The sequence below is a fragment of the Ixodes scapularis genome, unplaced genomic scaffold (assembly GCF_016920785.2).
Source record: "Ixodes scapularis isolate PalLabHiFi unplaced genomic scaffold, ASM1692078v2 PGA_scaffold4__175_contigs__length_147842914, whole genome shotgun sequence".
In the NCBI taxonomy this organism is placed as follows: Eukaryota; Metazoa; Arthropoda; class Arachnida; order Ixodida; family Ixodidae; genus Ixodes; species Ixodes scapularis.
This window is the reverse complement of record NW_024609879.1, coordinates 41,848,531-41,866,841: the sequence shown is the minus strand read 5'-3', so window position 1 is coordinate 41,866,841 and position 18,311 is coordinate 41,848,531. Positions and strand designations below refer to the sequence as shown.

The 18,311-nt window shown below is 44.9% G+C and overlaps 1 protein-coding gene across 1 annotated transcript in view; it reads right to left on the bottom strand.

Annotated features, from left to right (window-relative positions):
- Positions 1–17,282: 17,282 nt before the first annotated feature.
- LOC120843345 (myoneurin-like) overlaps positions 17,283–18,311 on the bottom strand; it is a 29,811-nt gene continuing 28,782 nt past the window's right edge. The window contains 1 exon segment of the mRNA XM_040214680.1: positions 17,283–17,471. Within this exon segment, the coding sequence (XP_040070614.1) occupies positions 17,342–17,471 (130 nt within the window). The 3' untranslated portion in view covers positions 17,283–17,341.

The window sequence follows — 18,311 nt, the reverse complement described above, 5'->3', positions numbered from 1 at the left end:
ATTGTCAACACTTAGCCCGGTCCAGTCACGCCAACAGGCGGCACAGAACATTTTTTAGCACCTCGCTTTTGCTGGCGCTTCTCAGAATTTTATTAAAAAGACGCCCTTCGGAAGCCCCTGCCGAGCTTATACGACTGGTGATTACTTGTCGTTGATTTATCAACTTTATTATACACTGCTCTGCTCCAAGGGAAGCTTGAGACTGTTGCAATCAACAGAATCAAAGCAGCCGCTTTCTCCTCCTTCGACTCGGCAACGTAAAAACTTTCAGTGAAAGCTTCACGCGCCATCAAGACATTTCATCTGTGCAAGACACTATAGACATTTTCCGAATTTGGTATGCGAAACGAAAAAATAAGAAATCATTTAAACCTGGAATACGCTTAAGTGTATAGTTGAGGCAAAGCAAGAATTTGTTACACTTACACATTTTTCGTTAAGAACTTACAGCGGCGTGGCGAGATCAAAACTGTTGTTTATGCATACCAGAAGTGTCCCGATACGAAATGGCTACTCCCTTGTGGAAAAAAAAAAGTCGTGTAACAACTTATTCATGGAAGCGGCGAGGCGGCAAGGGAGCGCCTGCAGCGTCCCCGCTACAGCACGCTCTACATCAAGAAGTGTGGTGCGCTCTGCGTCGCAAAGAAGGATCCCAGAGCAGCGCGAAACAACATATTGGGCTGTGGGGTAAAAGGCAGGCAGAACCGGCCGGCTCCGTTTACAAAAGTGTAATTGCTAAAAATATTACATAACGATGTGATTTGCAATTCAACTTGCATTTACAGTATGAAGGCCATTAAACAAGGTCGCTACGCAAAATGGGTTTATAAAAGATATTCTTATAAAAAAGTAAAGACTCAAAATTCTTCTCTAAATCTATAATTGAGGAAGATCAAAATTAGGTGGAGTCATTGAAACGTTGGCGGGACGGAAATTGTCAGACAAAATAAATGGCGCTTATTGATTCGTAATGCATTCAACGGCGTCAATTAGAGTACCTATGGCGGGTTCCATATTGGTGATGCGCATTCTACATTTGTGAGAATAAGTAATTCATATAAAAAAAGCAGGTTGAGAGACGAACAGCTTTTGAAAAATTGCAATGTGACAAACTGAAGAGCAGGTCAGCGTTGCTTTTAGGACATTACGCTGGTGACTACGGCATGTCATAATAAATTATCAGACGCATGAACTCCGCGATATTCGTACAAGGTGACATGCTCTAGTAGAATACCTTAAATGATATTCCGTTAAAGCTCGTCGCAATCAAAAATAAAACTGTTTTGATTTATTTATAACAGAATCCTTATTATAGTAGTGGTAACTAAACGTTCGCCGAAGTTTGGCGCGGAAAACAATGCTGCCCCCATGGCTTTACTGTTTATGGTGTGAATTTTTGTTCGCATATTCAAGTCTTAGTGAGGTACTTCGAAGCTGCGAGCTTCACTAAACTGACATTTTCTTGGGTCTAAAAATTAACAGTGGTTAGAATCACCGGTCATTTTTTTTTTATTATTATCTAATGACAGAACTGCAACTACAATTTTCGCTTGTGTTTTTTAACAAATAAGTTTGATCGCAAGCAAAGAAGAGGAAAGCACTAGGCCATACGGGTTTGCCATGCGTCTTCTTGATGGCATTTTTACGGCGCTATATTTCTATGGTGAGGAGATTGTTGAAAAGTAACTTTTCGAAAATAAGATGTCACAAATTTATTTTTAGTTTGGAGAGTTTCGTTAATAAGAATGTTTGAATCTGATTGAGTTCGCGCGGCCAAAGGCTTTGGAAAGAAACGCTATCAGTGCGATTATTGGTTGCCGCGATCTACGGGTGCCTCATTGAGAAGGGGTTAAGAATTCCGATATAATTCCTTAGTGCCAGAGTTCCAGATGTCCTGGATAGAATGTCAGCACTCAGCGCGCTCGTCGAACTCAACGTCGCTGGCCGGTCGCCTATCATACTCTCACAGAACTATGGGCGAATTGTTTTGAGACCAGTAACTCCTTCCAGGACTATGATCATAAATTACCTCTATATTAATTTCAATTGACCTCTACAGTTTACACAGGCTCTAATTTTGTTTCAGTGCGCCAAGCCAGAAGATTGCGATAACCCTTTTTGCAATTCGTGTTGGACGGACTACACTTGTCAGTGAAGGCACAAGAATGGGTAAACGTTCCGCACATTGTAATGCCCAAATAAACATTTGATGCCTCATTGTTGGACGTGTTTTCCTCAAAACATACCTTATTCGATTACCTATTGTTGCATTTCGTAAATTAAAGAGAAAAATCCTCTTTAATTGCCTCAGAAAAAAAAAAGTGAGATGTGACTGGAAATGATGCTGTAAACTACGTATCCACCGAAAAAAAAATGGTTGGTATACTCGAAGCATGGTGTGCAGCTACTTCAATACAAAAATATCTGCTGGTTGTGTGCATCCGCTAAATAATTTGAATTTTCACTGAACGCAACAAAGCTGGAGAATAATTTCGCTGGATATGTAACTGGACATGACTTGACTGGAATCATATCTGAGTTTACCCTAAACCAGAACGAATATTAGCACTAGTCGCCTTTATCATATGGGGCGGTGCCGGTCTGCCGGCAAGATCCTACTGCTTGGGCGCTGGAACCGCTCTACTGGACGACAGGGGGCGAGTACGTGGGACTGACTGAAACGCCCGGCACCGGGCGTCCCAGTGAGTTTCCTGGATGCTGCAAGCACAGAACCCCAGCGGAGTATCAGTAATACGGTAAGACACCACCAAGACCCAAGGCTAGCGGCCTCAAGCCGTACAGTCCCCAGTCTTGATTTGTCCCAGCAAGTGCGCGGGCTGCTGCCAGAAAAATATCCGAGGCATTGTACCAGCAGTACCGTAGATACCAGCAAGACCCCAAGAAAGCGGGCTAAAACCGTACAGTTTCCGGTGTTGTTGTACAGACTAAAGTTTTTTTTGTGCATTTCACACCTGAATATAAATTATGTAGTCTATAACAAAGGTTATTTTAACAAATATTTTGTGCAAACAATTATTTTTCACTGTGCATGAAAGTACATTTCTGGCATAGTTCTACATATTTGTGGTAAAGCACCTTCCACATCACTCTGCCACTCATATATAAATAGTAAATGGTACCTACAAAACTGTTACCGTAAGTATTTAATGTCAGGGGCTGTGAAGCTAAAGTTCGGCTGGTGATCATGGGCTCGTCGCCAGAGGAGCACGCTGGGTGAAAAAAAGGCTGCATGGCCTAGGAAGTTTTTTTCACACTTCTCATGCAGCCTGTGGTGCAAGTTGACCATGCACCCGGGAAGGCGAGTCCTTCATTACAGCCCCTAAAAAGAATCGACACCGCAGTAGAATGAAAGGGTAAATCATTACCAGCTTTACTGAATAATCCAGAAATTCCGAGCTGGGGAGGGGGCCTAAGACAAACAGCGCATGTAAAATGAGAAGTTTTGTAGCCAATGCACTAATAGTCTTTATTTTATTTTCACTCCGGAAACAATATCACAAACAAATATAGCTCGATTGCCCTAAAAGACACACCTGTAACAACACGCTGGATGACCAAGGGGCACAAATGGTCTCGTTAACTCATATTCAATGTCAGCTATTTGTATATAAAAAGGCTCACTTCAGAGAAAGGCTTGTGGAAATCATCAACTTTAATTCAGTCGGGCATGACGAGAGGTGGGCGAGCTTGGCGAAGCTGTCGGCCTGTAGTTTAACATTGTCGTTCGTCACAATATGTGCACAGTCCTTGATGTCCACATTCCACATTTTGAGGTAAATGTGGTAATTCATTAGTTATGTTGAGACAATGACACGTCATATCCTTGACAAAAACAGCTAATTGTTGTACACATACTAATGAGATTGGGTAGACACAGGTAAACATAAAACGTATTGCAGAGTATAACCCATGTTCCCACATAATGGCAACTTGACGACTAAAACTCATCTGCAGACTTGATCAAATAAAAATAGCGACTTACACACAAAATCTAATATATAGTAGCTACCTCCACCATCAAACCCACATTGAGTGTTTACCATCGGCGTGCCTCATAGCCCTTAAAAATGCCCACAAGCCTCACTTACTTTAAGCATACGACATCAAATGATAAGAAAGATTCTCTCGTGATCATCATTAAGATGTCTACAGGCGCTAACAGTTCAGACAAATCAATTGAAAGATACAAGATCAGTAGTGAGGCATTGTTTATAGTATGTAGATTCAGATCAATGTGTATGGTACATCTATTTTCTAAGTAACATAGTTCATCTGGTTATTTTTTTTTGCACATTCATCACATGCTGAGGCAGGGTTCTGAATACAGTCAAAAATATTAAGGACGAGTGCGTTCCTGATTTAGACTTGCATAAGCTACGCGACAACTGACTTCATTTTCTTAGAATATAGGAGTTAATCTGGGTATAAAGATGTCTAGCCCAGAAATGCTGCCAGGAGCTCATATCTAAAAAGCTTGTCCGGAATGGGTAAAAGTAGTTTGAATCATAATTTGCGTATTATCATAAGCAGCTGCTCATACTGAGGTTTGATATGAGCAATGTCGGCTATCCCTCTGCCAGAAATATCTATGCCTCAGCCGCCACCTACCAGAAAAACTATTAGCTGAGCGCTTTTTACAGCACGCTCCGATCAGCCACTGAGCGAAAACGTCACCAGGCATGCGCATAACGCTCAGCCGGAAGTGGCCATCGGGGTGCATTAATTGTCCGCTCCATTGCCATCTACGCTCCGAATGGTCGTTGCTGACTCAGCGTTACGTTGTGCCCATGCAAGTGCTTTTTCTGCAGAGAAGAGCGGGCGGTAAAAAGGGCCAGCTAAAGCAATTTAGTTTCTATATTGTAGATACAACTGCAATACGTGGAGTCTCTTCTTCCTCCCCTGAAGATTACACCAAAATTGCACAGCATAGTGCTTGAGAACCTTGCTTGCTTGTTCCATGCTCACCCTCTGGAGACTGCTAGGACTAAAGGGAAGCGAGGAAAAAAAGTGTGAGCACATAACATGCACGCCATAAAAAAAAAAACATCAATGGGATTACACGAAGCTCTATTAAAGTTGCCAATTGGGCGTGTTATCTAACGCACAACCACTGTGTGTGTACACAAGTCAGCTAGCTCTACACATACCGCAGTGTACACCACAACTAGGTTGAATCAGATAAGTGTCACACTTGCCCATCTTGAAGTACAGTCGTGATCTATATAAGGGCGAACTAGCGATCGTCGACTGCTCAGTACTGGGAGCATCACGCAACAGCTAACTTGCTTGCCTTTTCAAATGCCTTGCGAACCAAGCGTGATAGGTCGCCTGATACGGAGAGAACGTCACCACGGTCAACACTGAGCAGTTTATAATCCCTTCTTTGCCTTCACATGGTTCAAGTCTCTAGCTTGCCGAAGTAGATGGTGTGTGTGCAGAACAAACGGTTGTATTTCAATTTTAAGAAGATAAATGTCGGGACAGGCTTGGTAAGGTTTCAGATTGCAAATATTCGCATGGAAATATCACTTTCTAAAACATAAAAAATGCATTTCAAAATGCCACCCGGGACAAGCCGCTATTGGACAGCTGTCTATCTTGTCACGAAGGACAAATGATGTGGCTGCGAATAACTGAAGAAACTAAACATTTATTGGGGCGAACTTGTGTCCAAAACAAAATAAAGAAATGCTAGCGTCGCAGGCGTCGATGTCGGCGAAACAGCAGGATCGAGCTCGGGGGCGTGACTGAGTTCGGCTTGCCACGCCGAGCGCTTTTTGTAGCCGCGTGGGCTTCCGGAACATTCGGCCCCGAACGTTCGGCGCGTACGAAATTCGGGCCGCGATCAAGCAAGAGGATTCTCGAATTTAGCGGAGCACTAAATTTCAAGATTAAATAAAAGACGCGTCACTCCCAAGAATCGAACCCTGGCTCTCCTTGTGGGAGGCAAGCACGATAACCGTCAAACGCACGGCCACGCAGCCTACTTAGCCATCTGCGCGCTCGGCAATATAAGGCAGCTTACCATACGCAACCTTCACAGACCGCCATAAACCTGAACTCAGCGGGTGATGCAGGAACAATTCGCCCAAGTCGATGCTAGCTTCTTTTCGGCGAGGGTCACAGTGAGCATAAAGGTGAAAATGAGCGGTATATTACGCGAAACAAACAAACAAACAAAAGCAATCTTAGCATGCTAGAGGCATTGACAAATAAAAGTCAGAGGTTGGGTCAATGATGTTAATGCAATATACTTCGGACGCGTGCCATGACTGCTGGTAATATATTTGCTGCTTTCAATCTAGATAAACTTGTAAATTTACAAGCCAAAAATCCTAAAAGCTGAAATACATTTCGATGGAACTACAAATGCCGAAGTCTCCATCTGCAAATATAATGCTATCTAGTACACCAGAGATGTGTGGAATCGGATTACAGCGCCTTCCTTACAAATGTTGAAAAGGAACAAGTACAGAGACTGCCGTGCCGCTACAACAAATGCGATGGTATTGTGATCTCGTGGAGATCAGACTTCGGTAGAGGTGTGACTGGGTTTGGCGTGAAAAATATGACAATGCCATTATTAATTTTCTTTCAAGATTAAAATTACTCTGAAAGAGCGATCAGCTACAGGACGTATTCACGCAAGTCTTGCGAGTGGGGAATTGTACATACAGCGCCCTGGCTCTTCATGTGCGATATATGACCAAGTACCATGGAATCCTATACTGCAAACTTCACTGAAAACGAATGGCCGCAGTAGCGAACGGCGAGAGTGGCGCTGTTCGCCACTCTCGCCCTTCGTTAGTGTTTGTGTGTCCGTACTTACAAGCGCACTAATGGAAAGGCTTCAGTTATTATTGGGACCATTAATAAACAGGTACGAAATACAAATACAATATACACAAGAAAAATAAATTCAATTGGTGTCCCAGTTCTGTTGTAAACTGCATTCCGATTACGAATGAAATGCGCAATACCCCTACAGTATTTCATATGAAGCGAGTGGCATCGGAATTGCTAAAGGCCAGCCCATAATTACGCTCTGTGTAAAAACAATCCTAGCAGCAATTATTTGCTATTATGTTGTTCAATATATAGTGAACCTTACCATTTACAGCCTTGGCATTCTTCTATGAAGCCTGGACTTCAGCAGAGGTGTCTGTCATCCTTCGTCGTCTCAGGACACTCACAACAGAATAGCGAAAGTGAATGCCAACTTCTACTTGCCAAGGGCTGCAGTAAGTATAAAGATGAAAATACAGATAAGAACTTACGATAAAAAATACCATGAACCAGCTTGAGAAAAAGTGCACAATAAGACAAGGACAAAAGTACGAGAATACATAGGAGGCGGACTGGAGCAAACTCGGAACTCGATCTATTGGAAACAAAAGGAAAGAAGAAAGAGGATCACAGAAATCAGAAAGGCTGTGCTCGGTGAACGTGAGCTTCAGGAACCGGGGCGTGAGAAAAAGATGTCAGTAGATTGTTTTAGAGCCACTCTGGAATTAACAACTGCCTGTCCATGTAGTAGGGTGTTGAGTTCATTCTGATTGAATATCATGAAGAATAGCACACAGAAATGAAAGACGTTTACAACACCCCGTAACGCCGAATTAGAGTGTAGCTCTTGAAGGGGAGGAGGGAAGGATACTGAGGGGAGGGTATACCTTTTTTCCATCCTCCTCATCCTCCCTGCTACTTCTCCCCTCCTCGCCTCCTCCTCTCCTCTTTCCTCTCCCTCCTCCCCCCTCCCATCCTCCTCCTCTCTCCTTCCCTTCTCTCTCCCCTCCTCCTTCCTCCCCTTCTCTTCCTCTATTCTCTTCCTCCCTCCTTCTTCCTCCTCCTCCCCTTCTCCACCCTCATCCTCCTCCCTGTTCCTTCTTCGCCCCTTCCCTCCCCACCTCCTCCTCCCCCTCTTCCTCCCCTCAACCTGGTCCTCCTTACCGAGAGGGATACTCACTGTATCCCTCGCCGAACAGAAGCTAGCATCCACTTGGCCGATTCGTTCCTGCATCACCAGCTGAGCCGTGGGTCAAGTCCAAGGCGGTCTGCGAAGGTTACTTAAGGTAAGCTGCCTTATACAGACAGCTGTGTAATAGCACCTTGTCCTGGGTGAGAATTTGAAATGCATTTTTATATTATAAAAAGTGAAATTCGCATGCGCATACTTGCAATGTGAAACCTTACCAAGCCTGTTTTGAACTTTCACCCTCATGAGATTTAAATAGAGCCGCCTCTGCTGCACACACACTACCTACTTCGTCCAGCTAGATACTTGATCATGTGAAAGTAAACAGGTGATTATCAACTGCTCGGTGCTGTCCGTGGTGACGTTCTCTCCTTATCAGACGACTTACCAAGCTTGGTTCGCAAGGCATTTGAAAAGGCATGCAAGTCAACTGCAGTGTGATGCTCCCATACTGAGCAGTCGACGCCCTCTAGTTCACCCTTATATATATTACGACTGTACTTCAATCTCGACAAGTGCGACACTTTATTCATTCAGCCTAGCTGTGGTGCGCTGAACAGTCCAAAACACGCCCAATGAACCTTTTCCGAGAAGCGTTCTGCGCACGCGCGAGCGCCTGAGGCCAAGCGGTGGAAGTCGGCCCTAGAAATCGAGGAAATTCGGAAGGAGGCTGTCAATTAGCGAGTAGAACGCGTAATTGCAGCATATATATAATTATGTTACACAAAAAAAGAACGTGGATGGAAAGAAAAATACGACGTTTGGGTGGACGCCAGGGATTTAAAGTGGCGTTGGTCGCGCGACCACTCAACGACTCGGTAAGGAAAAAGTACCTAGAATGGCGGCTGTACCTCCAATCGCTGTAGTCGTCAGCTGTGCAACCTGTGCTTCACCAGGATCAGCAGTTCTTCACGCATTCGAAACCTCTTGTGCATTGCCGTTTTGCGTGAACTGCGCATCATGTTGTCAAACCACCCTACCTACGGTACTAACAAACAACGTTGCCGTTGACTGTCGTAATTTTCACCAGCTTCGCTTCGATTCGAGCGGCTCGGATTAGAGAGTGCTCCCTCCTGACGCGGGTTAAGACACCTCACAACTAACAGGCAGAGGTAGGTCGTTTTCACCGTCCCTCGGAAAAGCATCGGTAATAAAACATCACCGCTTTATCACAGTGTCACCGTCGCAGGACGAGAGCCACTCCGACAGCGTTGTCTCCGACCACGGCCGCTTGATTCACCGTCGGGCCCATCGAGGGGCCGCGCTTTGACATACAACTCCGGCTACGTGGCTCCTCGGGCGCTACGAACGTCATCGTATGAGTAGGGTAGGTAGTAAGTTCCATTTCGTAATCACTATTTATTTTTGACCTGTGCCAACTTGAGGATCGTGCTCGAAAGACACGTGTGCAGTCGTCGATACGGGCGTTGATTATGTAGTACTTGTTTCTTTTGGAACGACGGATAATAGGCGTCGGAGGACAGGGCAAGTGCACAGTTTGGTGAGCCAACTCACTGCGCGAATGCATGTTAGCCCAGTGAGAATCTTTGATCGTGATGGGTTTTATATGGGCACATTGAACAGCACTTTTTCATGAAATTGTTTAGATAAATTAATCTGGTGTTCGCCTTTCTGTGTTTTCTTTCTAGTGTGCGAGATATGTGACTCCTATGAACCCTAATCCAGAGAGTTACTAACGGGAACAAAATAAAAGGGAGCAACTGATCTGGCTTGTTGCTACGTTTATGGCCCCCACAATCCTTATAAGTTCTCAACCTTTCAAATTGGACGTAGACTTGGAGGTAAACCTTGCACCTTGAAGTTTGAACCTTTGTTTGGACAACAACCCAGGCGAAAATTTTCAACTGGGACCGCTTGGTCCCAGTTGCAACTGGTTTATGGAACAATTCCCAGTTGGAGTTGGTCCCAGCTGGAATTGGTCCCAGTTACAACTGGTCCCAGTTGGAGTTGGTCCAACGATACTGATTTTATTGTACATAGGTAGTCTGATGGTGCTGATCTTTTAGGGGCGAAACTCTGTAAGGTCTAGCCTTCTCCGGCGTCCGTGCCCACATCGATCGCCATCCCATCTGTCTTCTTAAAAAAAAGAAAAAAATGTTTGCGCAGTCGACAGGATTTGAACCATTGCGGGGAGACCCCAATGGATTTCTAGTCCATCGCCTTAACCACTCGGCCACGACTGCGGGACGTGTAGGGGGCTCTGAGATGTGGTAGTAACTCAACAGCTGGGGATGTCATGAATGAAATGTTGCATGTAGCCACTCAACGTCTATACAAGAGAGGGCGCTGCGGTGAGATGCATATATAATCGCGTTAAACTTTGCATGCATTGGCTCAACGTTTATAGACGAGAGGGCGCTGCGAACATTTATGAACGAACATTTATGAAATGCCTATGGCACTACGACCGTGAACTTCAAAGACTTGAAAGAAAGAGAACAGGAATTAGACGTAAATGCTCAAATTTAAAATAAAACTAAATGGCTTAAAAATATTTAAAGGCCAAATTAAACCGAGAGGACAATTACGAAAATTAACCCCTGAATAAAGGGGGAAAGCAAGAAGTAAAAAGGAAATTGACCCCTGAATAAAGAGGAAAAGGAAGAAGAAACGAAAGGAAATTAGCCCCTGAATAAAGGGGAAAAGGAAGAGGAAAAGAGAGGAAATTAGCCCCTGATAAGGGGGAAAAGGAGGAAGAAAAGAAAGGAAAAGAAGACGAAAGTTAATAATTGATGAAAACTGCCCAGACAGCACACGACGTCGGGCCAACATTGGTATTTAATTGGCAAAAAATGGTCCAATATTGGGCCAATGTGGCCATCGTAGGTCCAATATTGGTGGTGCACTGGAATATACTGGCCAACGTTGGCCTGACTTGACCAACGGCTCACCAACGTTGGTAATCGATTGGCTTAGGCTGGCCAACATTGGCCTACCTCAGCCAATGGCTTACCAACGTTGGCAATCAATTGATTTAGACTGGCCAACATTGGCCAACCTCAGCCAACAGCTTAGCAACGTTGGCAATTGATTAGCTTAGGTTGGCCAACATTGGCCTGTCTTAGCCAATTCGTTACGAACATTGGTAATCAATTGGCTTAGGCTGGCCAACATTGGTCTATGTTAGCCAATGAGTTGCCATCATTGGTAATCGATTGGCTAAGACGGCCAATGTTGGCCAGCTTAAGCCAATCAATTACCGACATTGGTAATCGATTGATTAGGCTGGGCAACAACGGCCTGTCTTAGCCAGTGGCTTACCAATGTTATATATAATTGGCTTAGTTCTTTTAATATGGTGATCGCGCACGCTGAGAACAATCTCTAGCTATGCCTCCGGGGGGAACGATTCTTCTGTTTTCACACGCAGAGCAAGTTAGCAACTGAATTAGGACGCTGTATGCATTGCGAGCTGTAGCAAGTTTGAACGTCCACACACAAAAAAAACGTGTTCAGTGACAGGTTAAAAATAAACGCTGGGGAGGAGGTGGACTCCTCCTGATCTTTCGATCTACAAGTATGGAAAGAGATGGGAGGAGCTTCTACCACCTGTCACCGACTATAACTAACACGCGTCTTCCAAAAACTGATAGTTATGCTTAGTGAATTCCACACGAAATACAAAAATGCACGCTTCCTTCGATTTGTGTGTATGTTTATACGGCAAAAAGCATAGTGCCTCTTCTCTTATGCCCATTTAGCGACGCAGCCGGGAAACCTTTCCAAAGAGGGTAGGGGGGAGGCAGGGTTCAACCCCGAAATTTCCACCCGCCTCCCAAACCTAGGACACGGGTGTATTGTCAGCTGTATGTGATCTTGAAAATCTCAAGGCAACCCGCTTTGCTGAGCCGCAAAACGCGGCCTATAATTCAGACTGAACCGGGCAAAATTAAAAAATAAATAAAAAGCACTAATAATTTTAGCAAAAAAATAAAACCTTAAACAAATACCCAGCGACTGATTAAGCAATTACATGTCTTCACGAATAAAAATTGCGTTGAATTAACATCTCGAACACCCTATGTTTGAGGTAAGAGTGACATAAAGCTGATGCACATTTCAATCTGCAAAGAAAGGTTATCACGCAACATATAACAGAAGAAGCTGAGCATTATTTCTGCTTGCCCAAAAATTACTTTAAAGTGCGTACAAAATACGGCAACTGCAGTACTGACTACGGTAGTGACAACGCCCTCAGAAATATAAGCTGTAATAGAGCCAACGGGTTACCAAAGTTGGCAATCGATTGGTTTAAGCTGGCCACCAATTGCCTGTCTTAGCCAGTGGCCTACCAACGTTGGTAATTGATTGGCTTAGGGGGGGATCGGTGGCCGAGTGGGCTGAAGCGCACACCCAGCTCGACGCGCGTGGAGCGAAAGCTCGCGCTGCAGAACCCAGGGATCCTGGGTTCGAGCCCCACCCCTGCCCGTTTCGATCTGCATGGATGAGCATCGTACTGGCGTGCGGTCGTGTATCACTACTGCGTGGTGCACGTTAAATACCCCAGGCTAGCGGTTGTACTGCACTGGCTATATTGCTCATCTACAGCGTGTGACTCGTCGCAACTTTAATGGCTGACCAACTACACGCTGTATAAATATCCCCACAACCCCAATTATTATTATGATTGGCTTAGTCTGGTGTGATGAGCGATCCCGCGACCAGCCGAAGAGGACGAGAAAGAAGAAGACGAGGTGGGGGCATGCGAGGAGCGCGAGAGGGGATTCGGGCGGTTGACAAAGGACGGTGCAGACGCGACCAGGCCGGACCTCCGTCGGCGTGACCAGACGTCAAGAGGCCCGACCCACAACCCACTTCTCACGCAGTCCGGGCGCCAACCTTCCGGAGGTAGACAAGACTGCATGCGTGGCGCGGCTGAACACCCGCTGCCACTCCGTGCCACAGACGTTCTGGGCGTGACTCAAGCCTTCGGCCAACGCCCAACTGCCTCGTCGCTACTTCCTTCGGCCCAGACCTTGGCGGACACCTGGTCATAGGCTGCCACCGGCGTACGGGGCCTGATTCAAGCCTTCGGCCATCGGTCAACTGCCTCGTCACTACGTACGGACCTCGGCCCTGACGTCGTAGACCCCTGATCATCGGCTACCACGGGTGCTACGCCGCAAGGACTGAAAAGTCGTGAGCGAGGGACTCTTTAGGGGACACTCAAATCTTAACATTTGTTGAAGTGCTGCTTGGGAGTGTGCTTTACTAAGCCCAATGTGCGTTTGAAAGCGTTGATTTTTGACCTTTGGATCTTTTCGTAGATGCCCCAGTGCGAAGCTAACAATTGAAGAATCGACAGCTTAAAAATGGTGCTGAAGTGGCTGCCAGGGTCTTGCGACAGGGGAGGCTGCAGGAAGAGGCGTTCGGAAGCCGTAATGGCTCCCCGACCTCAGGACTCGCCCCAGGACCTTCCCCAGGACCAGGCATAGGCTCCCCGCTGAGCTTCCTCCCTAGCCCCTTTCAATAAAAGTTCCGAAAAAAGTATTAATTGATCTTGAGTTAGTCATTTGCTCGCCAGATAAAATAGTGCACAGACAAAGCATAGGAGGACCTTGCCATTTGTGCCCAGAATGTTTTTCTTGCAGGGGGCTGCTAATAAGAAAGAGGCCAGGGGTTCTTAAAACCCAATGTTGGAATAACCAGGACTTAAACACATTGCCATCATTGCATAGCCAGCATTAAAGATATGGCATTAACACTGGGACATGCCAATGAATCAGCTTGACTGCCGATAACGGCCTATTCAATGATTGAACTTGTATACCAATGATGGCATAGCCATTGAATTAGTGTGAAAGCCAAAATTGGCATAGCCAATGACATAGTGTGGATGCCAACGATGGCTGAAATATTGGTTTAACGATGGCCTAAAAAAGGTGCCAATGATGGCTGGATCATTGGTTGAACGATGGCCCAACGTTGGCGCCAATGACGGCTGGAAGGTTGGTTGAACGATGGCCCAACGTTGGTGCCAATGATGGCTGGAACATTGGTTGAACGATGGCCCAACGTTGGTGCCAATGGCTGGGCCAACATTGGAAGAAGTTGCGCTCGGCCAGAATACCAATGTTGGACCAACCTCCGGAGCCAGCGTTTACCATTGTTGGCCCAATGTAGGTCCAACATTGGTGTGCTGCCTGGGTGGCCTTTCGATAACTCTGGCGCGAGGAACTTCAGCTCTGTTGACAATAACACCAGAGAAGGCTCAGAAACATTGTTCGCGTCGTATTTGATCTTAAATGCCTCAACGGTTTCTCGTCCACACTTATATCTGTGTGGTCTTTTATCCATAAATATCCTATCGTTTTAATTTGGTCATAAAAGTTTTGGGCCATTTAGTTTTATTTTAAATTTGAGCATTTACGTTTAATTTTTCTCTTTCTTTCATTTCTGTGAGGTTCACAGTCGTAGTAGTGTCATGAGCATTTCATAAATATTCGTTGCTCATTGAAAGAACTGTGTGTCTGTGTTCGTCCTTCATGTGTTTTATTCGTTCTGTGCCTTCAGTACCGCTTTAATGGAAACTTTATTTTATTTTATTTTTCTACCGTTCGGGCACTCCCTGCCCTCCCTACACGCGCGTGCGCCCTTTCCTTTGCTTTTTGCAATCCTCTTTTTTTTTTAATTTTTGTTTTTGTTTGCTGGTTTGGCGGTTTGCCAGTCCCGCAATGCGAGCTGCCGCCGGCGCAATCCAACTTAGGGAGAAGCGACCGGCTGCTGTGCTTTGTACGCTATATCGAGTGACCCCGACATGAGAGGCCATGGAAGTTCGATACAGAAAAGCTACGCTCCTACACTTTTACTTTACATGTGATTTTCAAGGGGATGTTTGGACTGTTAGATACAAACCATAATTCGAAATGCCCGGGTGTGATATAACCGGGCTCGACGGTACAATGTTTTAGGTTACCTTTAAGGTGTATGAGAGTTCCTGTCTTTGAAGGGATACTGAGCTCTCCAAAATATTTTGAAGTGCCTCAATTGGACACAAATGACACGAAATGAAGTTTTTGCAAACTTCTTTAGCTCACTAATTATGCCGTAAGACACATCATGAATTATGAAAGAATTCAAAATTGACACTTATACTGGAAAATTAAATCCAAACTAGCGGTTAGTTTCAATTTCGTTCTAAACTTAAAATGGTCTCCTGGCGCACATGTTATTCCAAGCACCGTTTTCGTTTTCAACATAAAGAGGTGACCTGGCGCTCATAACTCTCTAGCTTCCTCGTATAAGCAGGAATAATTAGTGTCGCTCAGTGAAGCCAGCACACTAGACAGGCTTGGCAACTTGCATACCAGCACGGATCTCCCACCCTCACTATAACCGCCATTTTGTAAATCAGTGGCACCACCTATAGTGAACGGGAGTCGCGGATTCAGACGTGTGTTTTCATCAACTGCCGTTTGTACGCTTTGCAAACGAAGACGACCCCAGTCAGAATGCCTGGAGTCTAGCTGACCGTCCCGGGAATTCCTCGTGTGCCTACGGACAAGCACGGGGGGCCGACCGGTGCTCATCTCGAGAAATATGCTTCCTTTGCGAATGAATCTCGTATTATTTTTGTAGAAAGTTAAAACCACACGTGGAATGTTGGCCTTCTCTGTACCCTTTGTATTTTATCGACTAAGATGGGGCGCAGGGCGGGCAGTCAAAAGAGAGTGATGTTTATTTTAAACATATTTTAAAAGTCAATAAGGCAGGAAATGTATGAACCAATGCCTATTCTTTAGCTGCAGATGCTTATTCTTAAATTAAGTGCTTTTGTTTACATGCATCGAAGTATTTTTCAGTGTGTTGCGCAACTACTACAGCTCCTAACGGACTGCACCATCGCCGGAAAAATTTGCGCGAGATTGCTAGCACACCGAGTTCTGCGTGCCGTTGGACATACACAAATGTAATATCAGGCTTCTTGTTTTTCTAAATTTAAATAAAATTAGCACTTAGGCTAACATAAACATACCTCACCTAGGCTGCATTAGAATTTGATCCACCCCTTGGGCAAGTATGACAAACTTTCACAATACTGGGCTCGTGTAATTTACCGTACCTGTACTATCCTAAACAAATGTGGAAAAATGTGAGGCGGCATGCCGTGCTCGTAAATTGACCGATGTAGTGTAGACCAAACGTAAGCCGGTTCAAATGGTGTAGGTCAGTTGATTGAGCTTGCCATTTCAGTCACTATACTCAGTTCCGTACCTAAACCTAGTTCACGCACTTGCGACCACTTATGACAGTGTGCCTTAAAACCTTCTCTCACGAAAGTACACATTGTCACCATCCATCGGGTAACTTTGGAACTCTTGGCACTCCCGTATATTTCCTAGTTTTTTCTCGCTTCGTTCCTGGCTCGAAAAAGTTTAGACGTTGTCATAAATAGGGTTCTGTGTATTCGGTAAATACCGATAAACCTCGAAAGTTGACCCCCGGGCAGGTTTTATTCAAATCGGGGGAAACCGAAAAAAACTGAATTGGAGCTTCCCGGGAAAAACATTTTTAGTGCAATTTTATTGTGTTTACCTCGAACAAAACGCAGCCACACTGACTGTCTGCGAGCCTACTTCTTGGGAAACCAGACCCCTTGTCTCGTTTCCTGCTTTTATCAATACCGGGACATTGTCCGAGTAATCTGGCAGTGAGCTTGTTCTTTGGAGGTTGGGGAATCCTATGCCCATGTCCCATTTCTTCGACGTAAGGACCGATAAACGCCATATTTGTTTGTCTGACGCCGAAAAGCACTGAATCTGTTGGAAAACATAAACCTCGAAAAAACCCTGCCCAGTTTGTTTGAAGAAAAGTGAACCCTGAAAATGAGGAACCCTAGTTAAATAAACCATTTCTCGTCGATGATACACACATTTGATCTCGCCAATTGCATAAAATCTTTATTCTAGTGAAAAGCACTTTGGGTCATCTCATAAGTGGCACATTTTCTTGTAAAAGATTGCAAGAACTCCAAGCAAAGGCAAGTGTGTGATCGGGCATTTAGTTTGCGACGCCATGAAACGTGCCGATGCATGCGCCTTACCTCATTCAGAACCTTGTTTTCACGAGAACGTTTGCTAACAAACCACAAGAGAGAACCACACGCTTGTTCTAGCATCTTCGACAGCATTGTACACCAAGGATGAAATGCACACTTGGAGCATTTTAAGAATCGAAGTTCACGAGACTCGGAACGGTCGACCAGCGATTGAGTGCCGCACGGGCACATTTATTGGGATCCTTCCATTTCCCTACAAAGGTGCTGTACGAAATGGCATTGTGTTCGTTTTGTGTGTGTTTCCTGTACAAGGGAATCGTTGTATGCTATGCACACGTGGCGGCCAGCTTGGACGATCGTGCCTCTCCGAGAGACAGGATGCCTTGAGCCGTCAGGGTCTTGCCGTGGCAAGTCTTGAGGTGCCGCTTGTAAGTGTTCTTTTGCCAGAAAAATGAACTTCCCTAAAGTATAAAATCCAACCCCCCCCCCCCCCCCCAAAAAAAAATAAACAAATAAAAATGTATGGGTTTTTTGCGCTTCAAAAATAGACAATGCATTGCTGAACGCTCTGCTTCCACCCAAATGCAGTGCTAGCGGTCCAAACCAGATGCCAAAACTAATGGTTATCTTGTTCAAAAGTCACAAATGACTCTTTCAAATAATTTCAATGGGAAGCTGGAGCGATTCTTAGTAACTATTCATGGAGCGACTCGGCTCCATGAATGTATTGGACAGGGGGCCGCCATTCTCCGAATGAAAATGTAAGAATATCGCATACCTTTGAAAAGGACAATGCTTACCTCTGACATCTGGTTTGGATTGCTAGTGCTACATTTGGGTGAAGAATGAGCGTTTGGCAATGCCTAATTTATTTTTGCAGTAAAAAAAGATATATTTTGGGGAGGAATTTTATGGCACTTTTCTAGCAGCTATAGTTTGTGACAAGTTAAGAGTGGAGGAAACTCCTCCCATGCCCTTCCACTTTAGCAAAGCAAACGCCAGAGAGGAGGTAACCTTCTCTGCTAAAATGGAGAGGGGTGGGAGGATCTTCCCCCGAACTCTTAACCTGTTAAACTGCCACTGACAAAGGAATGACTTCGGATTAGGTCTCTACACAATTTGGTTGGTAGTAGAATGTGTCAGAAAGATGTTTGGGCCCTATGCATATAGGCACCCTTTAACAGATCTTAGTTCCACATGTAGACATATTTTTGCAAAAAACGGAGATATTGCATTTTCCATGAAACTTAGGCAGACCTTTTTTGTTGCTTGCACAAAATCGCCTTGAACGTTCAC